This window comes from Anopheles aquasalis, chromosome 3 (genome assembly GCF_943734665.1).
Source record: "Anopheles aquasalis chromosome 3, idAnoAquaMG_Q_19, whole genome shotgun sequence".
Taxonomy (NCBI): domain Eukaryota; kingdom Metazoa; phylum Arthropoda; class Insecta; order Diptera; family Culicidae; genus Anopheles; species Anopheles aquasalis.
This window is the reverse complement of record NC_064878.1, coordinates 40,616,564-40,629,063: the sequence shown is the minus strand read 5'-3', so window position 1 is coordinate 40,629,063 and position 12,500 is coordinate 40,616,564. Positions and strand designations below refer to the sequence as shown.

At 49.1% G+C, this 12,500-nt stretch overlaps 1 protein-coding gene across 2 annotated transcripts in view; it reads right to left on the bottom strand.

Annotated features, from left to right (window-relative positions):
• Positions 1-12,500, bottom strand: part of LOC126576494 (semaphorin-2A-like) — a 235,656-nt gene that overhangs the window by 221,530 nt on the left and 1,626 nt on the right. Inside the window, exons 2-4 of one of the 2 annotated variants that reach the window (XM_050237781.1) lie at positions 9,782-10,235; positions 8,007-8,135; positions 1,288-1,688 (exon numbers count right to left, since the gene is read on the bottom strand). In XM_050237781.1, coding sequence (XP_050093738.1) covers positions 1,288-1,435 — 148 coding nt within the window. In that variant the 5' untranslated portion in view covers positions 1,436-1,688; positions 8,007-8,135; positions 9,782-10,235. The remainder of the gene's footprint in view (positions 1-1,287; positions 1,689-8,006; positions 8,136-9,781; positions 10,236-12,500) is intronic. The other variant, XM_050237780.1, reaches the window with a different exon arrangement.

The following is a 12,500-nucleotide window of genomic DNA, read 5'->3' as shown; positions in this document are numbered from 1 at the left end:
CAGAACTGCAGTCCAAACAACGCTTGTTTTGCATAAATCAGTGCCACCGACACCGGGCACAGAGTGCGAAGAGAAGTATTAAGCATTAGCGACGCTCAATTAGCTCGATCTCCCACCTCGGTATCATGCAGCATGGCGTCAATAAAAGCAAACAAACAAACAGAAGGGGAAAAAACAGGAAAAACTCTTCAACCAATCAGCAGAACCTCCAAATGGATCATAAATCCTGGGTCCTACTGGCCTACTGGCCTCAGAAGCGCGAAGTCATCTCTCCGCTCTAGAGCTTCAAGGTTACAACCTCACCCCCTGGGAGGGATAAATATCCTCCTCCTGAGTGTCAATCGGTGATGCAATATGCATACAGAACTGGCATCATATCCAGCCACCACTGGAGTGCCCATGGCCCCAATCACGGTAATAATCGTCGTTGTCGTCGTCGTCGTCGGGAACATCCTCGGTATCCACCGGGAATCACTTTTCCGCAATTGATCCCAATCAGCGCCGACTCCAGTAACCTCGTCGATACATCAATCGATCGTCCGGCGTGGCGTCCCCACCCCACACCCCTTCCCGGGGGTGGAATCCAAACGATGATGATGATGATGATGATGACGTGACGGTATTGGCCGAGGCCCAAGTTGTCGTCATCATGTGCGCTGGATGAATTATTTATTCCCGGTTGCCAAAGGCCACACCAACCAACCCCCCCCCCCCCCCACCGGTCACCGGTTCCGGAAGTCGATAAATCAATCCACGACCTACGGCCCACAGGCCAAGCTCAGCCAAGCCAGGCCAAGCCAGGCCAGGCCAGCCGTACCAGGACTCCCGACACGTCCACGAATGATCGACGCAGTATCTGCGTTGGAAGGATTTCGATATTCAATGAAGTGCCGGAAGGGCATTCCCGCCCAAGCGTTCGTGCGGGCGTGCGTGTCTGGGAGGGCCACGCCACTACCCCGGTACGAGGCCAGACTGTCAATTACCGGCAGAGCAGAGGCGCAAAGTTTGCGGCCAGCACCATCAATCAAGCGATCGGGATTGGGCATTCGGGGGCCAGTTGCGCCATTGCGTGATGGCGTGCTTTTTCCCCCTCAACTCCATCCCGCCTCCCCCCCTTCGCTTCAGACTAAATGGCGCGCCAACCAACCAGGTTCTGGCCACTGGTTAAAAGGCACGGCACATTGAGGGCACATCAACGCGAATGGATCGATTTTCGCGCAATTTTCACCCTACCCCACTAGAGAGAGAGAGGCGAGAAAAGAGAGCGAATAAAGGGGGTTCACTCACCTGGTGAAAGTTCCTCGGTAACTGCATTGACCTGGACCGCAGTTACGATGATGAGCGTTCCGAATAGCAACCAAACCGAGGCCAGTACCGATCGTGTACCAGCGGCCAGGCCAGGCCTACCACCAGTGACTGCCACCGCTTGCATCATGTTTTTCACACACGTAACACGAAAAACACAACGAGTAAGAACGGTTTCCACTTGTGCTTCTTGAAAACGGGGCCACACAATTTGCCCTCAGGGCGTTACGCACGAGAGCACACTTTTGGCCACGAAATTCACGGCCTTATGGCGTCACACCTACACAAACACACGTGCACAAACGCGGGTGCGAAAGCCTCCGATGTCCTTTAGTCCCCTTGGTAGCAACTGTTCCAGTCCAGTCACAGCAAACGTTTTTTATCTGTAAAAAAAATAGAGAACGATCATAACGATTAATAAAAAAATACAAGCAGAGAGAGGTATAGAGAGAGAGAGAGAGAGAGAGAGAGAGAGAGAGAGAGAGGAGAAGAGAAAAAGAGAGAAGGCTGAAAAGTGGTTACAACGAGTAACGGTAACGAGTGAAAATCAGCCGTCAGGAAGCGGGTGATTAGAATTAAGTCCGAAAAGTGGGTGAAACATGATTGATTGCTCCAGTGCCCCCAGTTCCTTCCCTCCCTGATGGGCTATGTGATGTGGGTCTCCCGGTCCTGTCAGCTGGCGAGGCTTTTCCCGTTTTTGCTTTATCCGTAGCCCCATGGGAGTGTTTTAAGTATCCTTCATCATCTGTTGACCGATCCCTCTGCTCCTCTGCTTTACCCTGGCCGGGAATGGACTACCGCAATCTGGGGAGCAACCTTCTTAATGCCTGATTTGCGACCTACTGTACAGTGGCAACCATAATTTTGAAACAAGTCACTGTCAAATGATTTTTATTTCTGGATCGATATTTTGATGTGCAAACACTCAAAGACGAAGTGCTGGCTGGCCCTGGCTGTGTTGGCACACTTTCTGCAAACCCGGGTCCCGGGATTTAGAACTGCTGCGAAATAGCGTTTAATATGCCCACACTGCACGAACTCATGCACGCACGCTCCAACACATGCCAGTGACTGGTCGCGTCAGATTTCAGCGAGCAAAGGAGCCGTGCTGGGAGCTCTCTCTCCCTCTCTCTCTCTCTCTCTCTCTCTCTCTCTCTCTCTCTCTCTCTCTTGCTGGTTGGCAGTTTGATTGATTCGTTTCGATTACTTTCGAATTTCGAGCCTCCTTTTCCTTCCTCTCTCTCTCTCTACACTCTTCCTGCTGGTGACACCAGCAGCATCAGTCGCGATCCCTAACTCCAACGAACTTGCGGAAGGGATTTACGTTTGGAACGGCGTACGGTATGGACCCTTCTTCTGTCAGTTTCACCCAAATTCCAACCCAACGACACTGTGTGACATGTGTGTGACGTGTGCCCAGCTCCAGCTCCTGCTGGTTGAAGCATCTTGCTCTGGGAAGCTGCCCTGACACGCACCAGCAGGGCTAGCGAAGCGCTAGCGCTCTTTGATGCGTCCTAGTACCGACCTGTATGTACGCACACGTACATGTGTGTTGGTAGGAGGGAAAATTCAGAAATCCTTGCACGTCCTTGCCTTCCGCTCCATCAAACCGCGCACAGCATACGTAATGTATGGTGATGGTGGATGGCGCGAAGCTTCCTTCTTCTTCTTCTTCTTCCGCCGTTCGCTCACTTGGCGAAAACACGTCACCGGCAGGCGACGCCAGAGTCGAGATTAATCGATTTTTTATTTGATCCACCCGTAATATTGCTGCCTTGGTCGGCTTTCAAAGGCGAAAGGCCTCACAGAAGACCTTTGCAGCCAAGACCAGACCAGGAGTTGGAGAGCTTTGACGGAGTTGAGGTTTGCTGTGACGCTGACTTCCGAGCAGACGTTCACATCCAAGCAACCACCAAGGGGCCACCGGGTAGCGCTCGGTTGCTTTGATGAAATATCAGAAATGCAGCGACCTGAACACGAGGAACACGGTCCTCTCGTACCATCATAACGTCACTGTAATGGATACCACCCCCCTTTTGGGGGGGCGGGTGAGTACGTGATTTTCCTTTCCTGGTCGTCCACCATCCTTGTCCTTCCTCTAGTCGCCTTACCGTTTACCTTAGGTGAAGAAACACCAACACATCTACTCACCGTCACCATCGTCCTTGGTGGGCTTTGAAGAACTCTGGGTCATACCATGGCCGCCGGCAGACCCTTTCCCGCTCACACAAACCCGTGAACCTACCACGGAACCATACCGCGTCCGTATGTAAGGGGCTTATCAGTGTCCACAACAGCAACAACTACAACGACAGCAGCAGAAGGAAGAAAAAGAAATTCCAAAACTTTACCGTGCCTCCGTTTTCCCAGCGTTCCCCACCAAAAAACTGCGGGAAAATGTGGGACAACCAATTTTGGGAAACTCACGACAAACCCGGAGGACGGTACCGTCCTGGCCTCCTTCCTCCATGGCAGCATCATCAAAAAAAGGGGACGCAACATAACGTGCTCGAAGCTTTCTCAAGCAAACTTTTGATGTGCGCGAGGGTATCTGTTCCTGCTGTATGTACCGCGCAAAAGGTAAATATTTTCCCTTCTTTTTCGTTCGTTTTTCCTCCGTTTTACGTACCATTTTCACACGGATCCACTCGCTTGGTGGCAGATAAGAACACCTTCATGTCGCCTTTCTCTCTCTCTCTCTCTCTCTCTCTCTCTCTGTGGCCAACTAGCTCTTCTTTGGGATGTGATGCTTGTCAGGGCAAATGCTGTCACGGCACATACAACACCACCGCAGCGTGTACAACGAGTGTTGCGAAGTAAAGGAATGTAATATTTCATCAATTTGCTGGCTCACTGTTGGCAAGACAGAGGAGAAAGAGAGACCACAAACAGGCAGGGAAAGAAACAGAGAGAAAGAGAGGTTTTCAGGTGGAAAGGAAGCGTGGTTTAATGAAGTGGAAAACGGTTTCTTTGGAGCGTAGCAGCACCAGTGTCGCGAACAGGTTACCTGTGCCTCCTGCTGCAAACTAATAAATTAGCTTCCGGGCATGCTGGTTCTGCTCGGTTGACATCATGAAAACCATACGGCTACAGGGAACATGCCGTTGGAAATCCACGTAACCATACTAGAAACTAATGATGCATGTGGATTCAGAGCTACCGGAGTGCGCTCACGCTCAAAGCGGTTAATCATCATCTACTTCATTGTTAACAACACGACGAAAGACAGACATTTGCACTACCAGGTGTGTATGAATATCAAACCGACCTTTTTGTTTTGCGAAAAAAAAACGCTTATTCTTGAACAATGAAGAAAAAATGATTCTCCAAAGTAATGGTTATCGTTAGCTACACATGTTAATTATATTTTTGGCAATTTTTTGATGCCTTGCCGCTTATCTGTACCTTTTTTTTAAACCCATCCATTTTTTCAATTTTTCTTAAAAAAGGAAGCGCTGCTCGGCCATTACCTGTCCCAACAATGCAAATAAATGTCGGGTGAGTTAGCCGCAAGTAGTAATTGTTACCTATTGTTGCTTGGTCCCGTGTCCTTGGCCGAACAAATGGCCTAATGAACAAAATAAAACACTTAAACTGACGAAGTCCCCCTCTTCGGTATTTAATTTTATTTGTATTTTAATTTTATTTGTGACACAAATTTTAAACATTCTTCCCTGAAAGCAGATCCTTTCAAGAATATAGTGTAAATCTTTTGGATCAATCGAAGCAAAACTGACCAAGTTACAAGTTTTTTTAAATTCATGTTTCATACAAGGTTCCGTGGAGCTCGCTACTTTGAAGAGCGTTTCCCCAAAACCAACGATTTCAAAGTCGGTGCCCATCGTACCGTAAAAACTACGGAACCGATCGATTTGAAAATTTTCACACACAATCTCTACACTTTTTGCCAGGTAGCCTCGTCGAGATATCATGAAAATTGTTGATACTTTTTTTTAAATATTATATACAGCTCGTTTTCTTTGCAATATGACAAAAAGCATCACTTTTTCAACTTCAAAAATCTGCCAAAATTCGAAAAATAAAGTTGAATGATTACGTCACAAAAAATCGTCAAAAACGGGCCTTTTTTGGCCAGAAAATACCGAAGCAACCCCCAAAAACAGCTCCATTTGGCGTAGATATAGCTTTAGAACGGCAAGGTCGGTTTCATGTGAATACACCATGGTGAAATGGAATAGAACCATTACCATTTACGTAGTGCAATTGTGCTTAAAGCACAAACATTAAGAGTTAGCACAGAGACTAGACGACGCGTGGTTTCATCGCTCTATGATCGCTGCATGATTGCTGAAACGTCTGCAACCGGGAGTGCATGCACTCCAGCAGCTATTAACACCACCCACCCCACCTCCCACTGAAGGATCAACGTTAAAGTGTGACGATGACGATGGTGAATACATTAAATATGCCACTCGTCAAACCCAAGGGCAAAACGGTGCCACCCGATTGCTCTCTTTCGTGCGACGGTGATCCATCATTAGTGTGTGGGCGCGTGCATTATGTGCTGCAGCTATCGTCACCACCGATAACGGGTAAATTAATTTGGTCTGCTCGATTTGCCCCACCACGAACGCCGAAGGAATCGTTCGCATGTGAACTGTGTGTTTGTTAACGCGAAGTGAACTCGAGCTTTGGGGGTTGATTAGATGGAAAGATGGCGAACCGAGGCCGATAAGGCGCCCTTTGACCCCGATATTTTTTTCACCGTTCCTTCCCCGAGTGCCCGGGATTTCTTAATGAATTCCACAGATCCTTTGACGTTTCATGTGACATCCGTTTTCATGCTCCTACTCCTGTGGCTGAATACCGAGCCGGATAAATGTGATGTCGATGCCATCACCGCGTTGCGGCCACCGTACACCGTTTGATGCATTCGAGAATATGTTTTTGCGCGCATCCTGCAACCCCATTCAACACATGTTCCACGATGTCTCTAACGATGCCAGCGAGCGTGCGAAGGAAGACAAACTTTGCCAACTACTTATTTCGATAACGATCACCAGCACGCGGACCAAACGGTGTCTCGGTGTGCCTTAGCTGGTCGCCGGTCGGTCAACTTCAACAAACCAGCCCCCTCCTCAACGAGTGTGCGAGTGTGTTTGTGAGATAGAGGGCGAGAAGGGAAGAAACATGATGCCCTTAAAACTTTGGACGAACTTTTCACACCCCATCCAGCCCTCAAAAGCGTGGTCCTTCTCATTCTCTTCCTCTTTGGCACTCCATTCCTGGGGCAACTCTTACTCCAACAATCCCCGCGGGTGTCCACTGCGTTCGAAGCGAAGGCAAATACGATCCGGAGCATATGTGTGCACCGCTTTGCCACCGGAAGCCTGCACCAGCATCCCAGCATCCCAGCACCAGAAGCATCCACATCGCGTTTGCTTTGCGACTGCTGCTTCTTGGGACGCTAGTTGTGTTATGGTAAGGCCCTCATCCTTCTCTTCCTCTTTCTCTTTAGGGCAAGTGCTAGTGCTAGATGGCTCCTGGCGCTCAAACTCATTTTAAACACTCCTCAAAAACTATAAACAGATCAGCTTCGGCGACATGGAAACTCGCAGAAACCACCGGCCAGACGCAATCCAGAAGGAATCCAGCATGCGTCCGGTGTGGGCGATAGTGGTTGGAAAAACTTTTTCCCATTTCTCGGAGTGCTGCGGCCAGTGCGATACGCTGACGACTGACGACTGACTTCACTTCTCTCATTCGTTGATTGCGCCAAAAACGCCGACAGAAGAGTTGTTGAGTTCGGAACTGAAGTCGGTGCTCGGTAGCGGTAACATCAACCATCAACATGCCGGTGCCAACATGCCAGATGAGGTTCCGATTTGCATATGATAAGATTGATTGAAATGAAGTCAAGAGGTCTGTTTTACGAGTGGGGCTCCGGGGTGACACCTCGATGCTCTCCTTTTGCCTTTGGAGGCTTCCTGGATGCAGGACTCTGGGTATGTATGATAAACCAGCGCAACCTCCTGTCAGATTCCGTGTCTTTCAGTTGATCCTTTGATTAGGAATCACGCTACCGTAGGCTACCAGGGCGAGTTGCTGAATTAGCTATTTGCATCCTTTGGTTTGTCTAGAGAGTGGGCTTGGAGAGATGTAGAAGCTTATAGATAGTGTCCTAGTTTAAGATGGACATGCAGCACCTCGAAAAAGTGATGAAGTTCATTTGTTTTGCTTTGAGATGAATGTGACTGTGACGTTCTTCTTGATAACATTTGCTCACATGGCACAAGATGACGAAGAAAATAGGTCAGACTATCCAAGAGTCTCGAACTTCTGTGCAACATAAAAGAATACTCTGACTCAAGCTGGTAACTGTTAATGGCGAGTGATAAGCAAGCAAACTATACCGATTGCACCACAATTGGTAGCGCACTAGCAGCCATATCGTCACGAAATGTTCTCTAACTCAAACATCAACCTAAAGCGGTCAGCAGTCTCCCAGTGGCCAGTGTAATCATCATTGAACGGTCCGACAGAACGGAACCCATACTTTGCGCTCCACTCCGGTCCGGCATTATTCTAGCTAATCCATAATCCTTTCCCGTAAGCCAACACCACATCATGGCACCCGGCCCCTGGGGGTGGTTTGGTGGAATGTAATCCGTGTCGAAATGTTTTGAAAAATGTATGCTAATAGTATTTGTGGGCTGGCAAACAGTGCTGGCCGCGCGTACTTCATAATGCAGAGCGAGCAATTTGCGAGGATCCAGCGAATCGAAATCGTGTGCCAGCGAGTGGCTAGCGTGCAGAGTCGTTCTACAAAGCAGGTCCTGGTCGATAAGCAGCCCATCGAGACGCAAATCCTATGGTTAAGGGTGCCAGTGTAAAGAGAGAGAGAGAGAGAGAGAGAGAGAGAGAGAGAGAGAGAGAGAGAGAGAGGGTCAGCCAAATATAAAGTGCGCGTACACCGTAATTACTACTACGCCATTCTTATTACGAAGAAGACGACGAGAAGTCGAGTGGTCGAGGAGTTTCCATCATTCTCGAAGCGTAGCGGCCACCCAAATTCAAAAGGGAGGTTGTATAAATTTGATTTAATATTCATAAAAGGAAGAGGCTCCACTTGCTCGGGGGTCGGCGAGCGAGCAAGCTAGCTAGCTGGTCTGCCAATGACTTGTGTTGAGACAGGTCGTCGCCTCAGTCAGTCGGTGCTGGGTCATGGTGATGCACCAACCATCCGGATCCTTTACTTCTGCTTCTTCAGCTTGCTTCCCGCTGCTGCTGCTACTACTAAAGGCCGGGTCAACAATTATTTGCAATCTTCAATGCCATGCTGAGCCTGCCGTGGTCATATCCGCAGTGCATGACTCATCCTCAATCGTTCCATTAGCGAGCATGCAAAGTGATCCATGGCGAGATGCAGTGCAGAACAGAGTATGTTGACATAGACACTGGACGACATTCTACTGCATTGTGCTGGTTCAACAGGGTTGAAGCGCGATAAGAGATGATGCTTGGTGCTTGGTTATTGGACGGTAGTGGATTGATTGAAGAACTCGTGAATGGCTTCGCGCTCGTTCATCTTTTTTATTTTTTGCCATCGCCTTTTCCATCATCATCCTTGTTCTCTGGCCCCCCGGTAATCAGTGTCCTCGCCGGTCCCGGTCCATTGCGACGCACATTTTGCGGTACGATGCGAAAGCCAGCTAGCCATGAAATGGTCGCTCTTGATTTCGCGTAATTGGAACCTTTGGAAGGCCAATCTCGCTGGCCTCATTTCAATGGGCCGGAACGTTTCGCATCTCTCTCTCTCTCTCGGATCTCTCTCGGAAGCCCACCTCGGTGGCGGCCAAAGGACAACGGAAGCGTGGCCGGGCGCGAAAGCGAAGCTCTTTAAATTTGATTAATCAACGAAACCGAAACCGGAGCAGCCTGTAGCGTCCTGACCGGCCTGGGTTTCAAGCGGACGAAGAAGGAGGAACAGGAGCGGTATTAATCAAAACAAATGACCAAATATTAGGCATTATTGCGCTTCACGCTTGTGCACGCGGACCAACCTTGATCCTGAAGCCGCCTTCGTGGGAAGTTTGGTGAAGCCAGAGTCAGAGGATTGCCAGAGGGGTGCCAAATGAGGGTGAAATGGGGGGTGAATGGAGTGGTAAAAAGATAGATGGAAGCTCGTTGACAGCAAGCACAGCAGCGACAAAGCAACAAGATTTGCTTTCGCGTCGTCGTCGTCGCGTCTGCCAAACACGCGTCTGTCTTTCGTGCGTCTAGGTTTTCGTTCAAACGATCCATGTCCTGCTTGTCGTCGTCTTCGACGGTGTGGCCGTGGTAGTGAATGAAGTGTACTCTGAACGTGAGACTCGCTCGATATCGATTGTTTGATTAATCAGTTCGAATCAGGTCCATAAATGGATGATCGATCGGTTGGTCCATTAACGATTATGGAGCATCGTTTCCGGGGCGCCCCCTTGGTGGGGGTCGATTCACTTCAGAACTTACTTACCTTCGCAGTTTGTTGTTGACAGCAGTACGGTGATTTGGAGATTCTGGGGTTTCTGCTTTCAAGGTAAAGAGCAGTCAGGACGAGCAGTTTTTTCGATATTTTTCGCACGTCGATATGTAGCTGGATATGTTTCGCGTCAAAAACCGTTCTTTGAGCGTTTTCTGTGCTTTGGAGTTTCTCTTTGGTATCCGTTCGAGGGTACTGCTTTCGATGAGCTAATCAATGTCTATGAAGAGGAGCTGGATTGTTGGATAAACAATTGATCGCCTTCTCGACCGAGTCTGTGTTTTTATTCCGTTCCAAACACTGGCCACCAGAGAACGGGAGGGCTCTTCAGAACAACATCATCATCATCATAATCATCATAATCATCAGCAGTAAATAGCCACAACGGATGCAAGTGCGTACGATGATGTATGATGATTGGCACATCCAGCACGTTGTAGGGCGCCTCCTGTGGAATGAATAGGAGAAGGGAGAAAGAAAAGAGAAATGTAAACACTTACAAGCACACATACAGACACCCCCCCCTTGTGCTCTTCCACCATCTTCTGATCGACCACCCGTTCATGGTGGCGCTGGATGAGCCATTTCTAGCCGTATACTACTTAATGAGGAAAAGGATGCTCGCCCAGCAAAGCTGTGATTACCAGGCAAATCCTCTTACAATGCACGCCCGACCCACCACTCGGCCACTATTGTGTTTAGTTATTATTAATGTTCAGCAGCGGCTTGCCTCGAGTAGTATCTTTGTGCTGGTGCCCTCGAACAACTCTTGCGTGCTCTTTGTTTGGCGTGCTCCGGCGGACGGCCCTCGGTGGGAACTGCGATGGCTTGTACAAATTGATATTACAAGCGCATTAGCTTCTGGGCGGATAAAGGCGGCCAGTGATTAGGGAGAGTTTGGTTTGGGCGCCATTGTTCGTGCGAAAGTCACTACTACACTGCAAGTATTGGACAGGGCGAGCAATCTCCTAATGTGGCAGCTACTGTTTTAGAACCACACTGTTTGGCACACAGATTCTGCAACTTCTCGACTTCGATTTCGGTACGCAGGAGATCCCTTTTTGGGCTTTCTAAAAGTCAAATAAAGCTGACATGTTGATCTCATATTGTTTACTAGCTTATACAAATTATAGATTGGAACTTACAAATCCCAATTCTTGTCAGTAATCTCCTTCTGACTAATATAATGACAGAACAGGGCAATTCCATGCCAATTCTTTGCCTCACTCATAATGACGGCATTCGCAAGGACAAGATCGGCCATTTGTTTTCATGAGCAGCCTCTCAACGACCGTAGCGTTCGCAACCTGCCGTAGAATAGTACATCCTGGCTGGCTGGGTGGATTTTAACAAATAAATCGAATATCCAAGTTGTCCCAATCCCCCAGGAGTCCATAAATGTACCTCACTGTATGCAATGCACGCGCGATCCCATTCTGGATCTCCTCAGAGGCTTTTCCTTGTAATTCCTTCACTTCCCGAGTCTTTACGAGCCAGTGGGCCATTGCTGGCATTGTTCCCCATCACCGAGCATCGGTAGGCAATAACTATTATCCCCAAACATCCCCTTCAACCACGGCCTACCGCCCTACTACCTAAGACGGCTCAATATAACTCCTCCCTTATTATATCACTCCGTCTCAATAGTAATTGGGCATCGGAAAGACGAATGCATCGCTCGCTTCAGCATTACCGCTCTTTTGTACACCTTTCCACCGTTCCATTAAGAACGAGCGTGCGTGCGTGCGTGCATCTGTGTCGAGGAGGATTAACGGAAATCGAACTCGACCGGATATCGACCGCATCGTGCCACAGCAGCAGCGGCAGCAGCGGGAGAACATTAAATGCACGCTCCGGAAGCAACAACGGCACTGCCACGTCTTGGCTCGAATGAAGACGAACGGGAGGAAAACAAAGGAAACGAAAGAACGAAACGAAACGGGAAAAACTGTAAGAAACACCTCCACGCTCCGTAACCATAACCGCAACCTGTGAAAATCGACTTCGTTAAGCCTCGAACCCATTAGCAGCTGGCGCAGTGCCTTCGTAGCAGTAGCAGCAGCAGCAGCGAACGTCCCGAGACCGTGGTCTGGGTGTGTGTTCAGCAACGGTGACCGGTGGCGTATGTAGAAGTGTGGCCATATCCAGGGCTTATTTTCACCTGCTGGCCGTGCGCGTCGTTTCTGCGTTGTAAAGACTTACAACTGCGAACCCTCGCCCTTTACGGTTGTTCCCCATTTCTGGTCCCTTTCCACTGTCCGCTGTTTTGTATCGTAGGTCAACACCAAGTAGGGTTGTCGATGGTGGTGGTAGTGATGCTCACCGTTTATGGGCCATCGCTTTTCCGCCAACTTTTACCGTTCTTCCGTTCCGTCAGAAGCCACACAGCCGTGCTCGCGCCGTGGCCACGGCATTTATGGGTTCGATCTGGAGTGATTACAATCAGGGTCCGGTAACCCGGGGAGCTGTGGCGTGTGTACGTGGGCTTATGGCAACTATCCCTGGCGAGAAGGATGTCTTTGCCCCGAATGCTGAACTCCGTGACATTTTAATTAGATTTATTTGCGGCCCAGATCATAATGGGCACAATGGAGGAATGGAGGCGACCATAATGAGGCCAGTCAGCCAGCCAGTCGGTACACGTGAAGCCATCCATCAATCCATCCTCTAGCGCCCTCCATTTTTACTTGCGTCTCCATTTATTCTCCTTAGC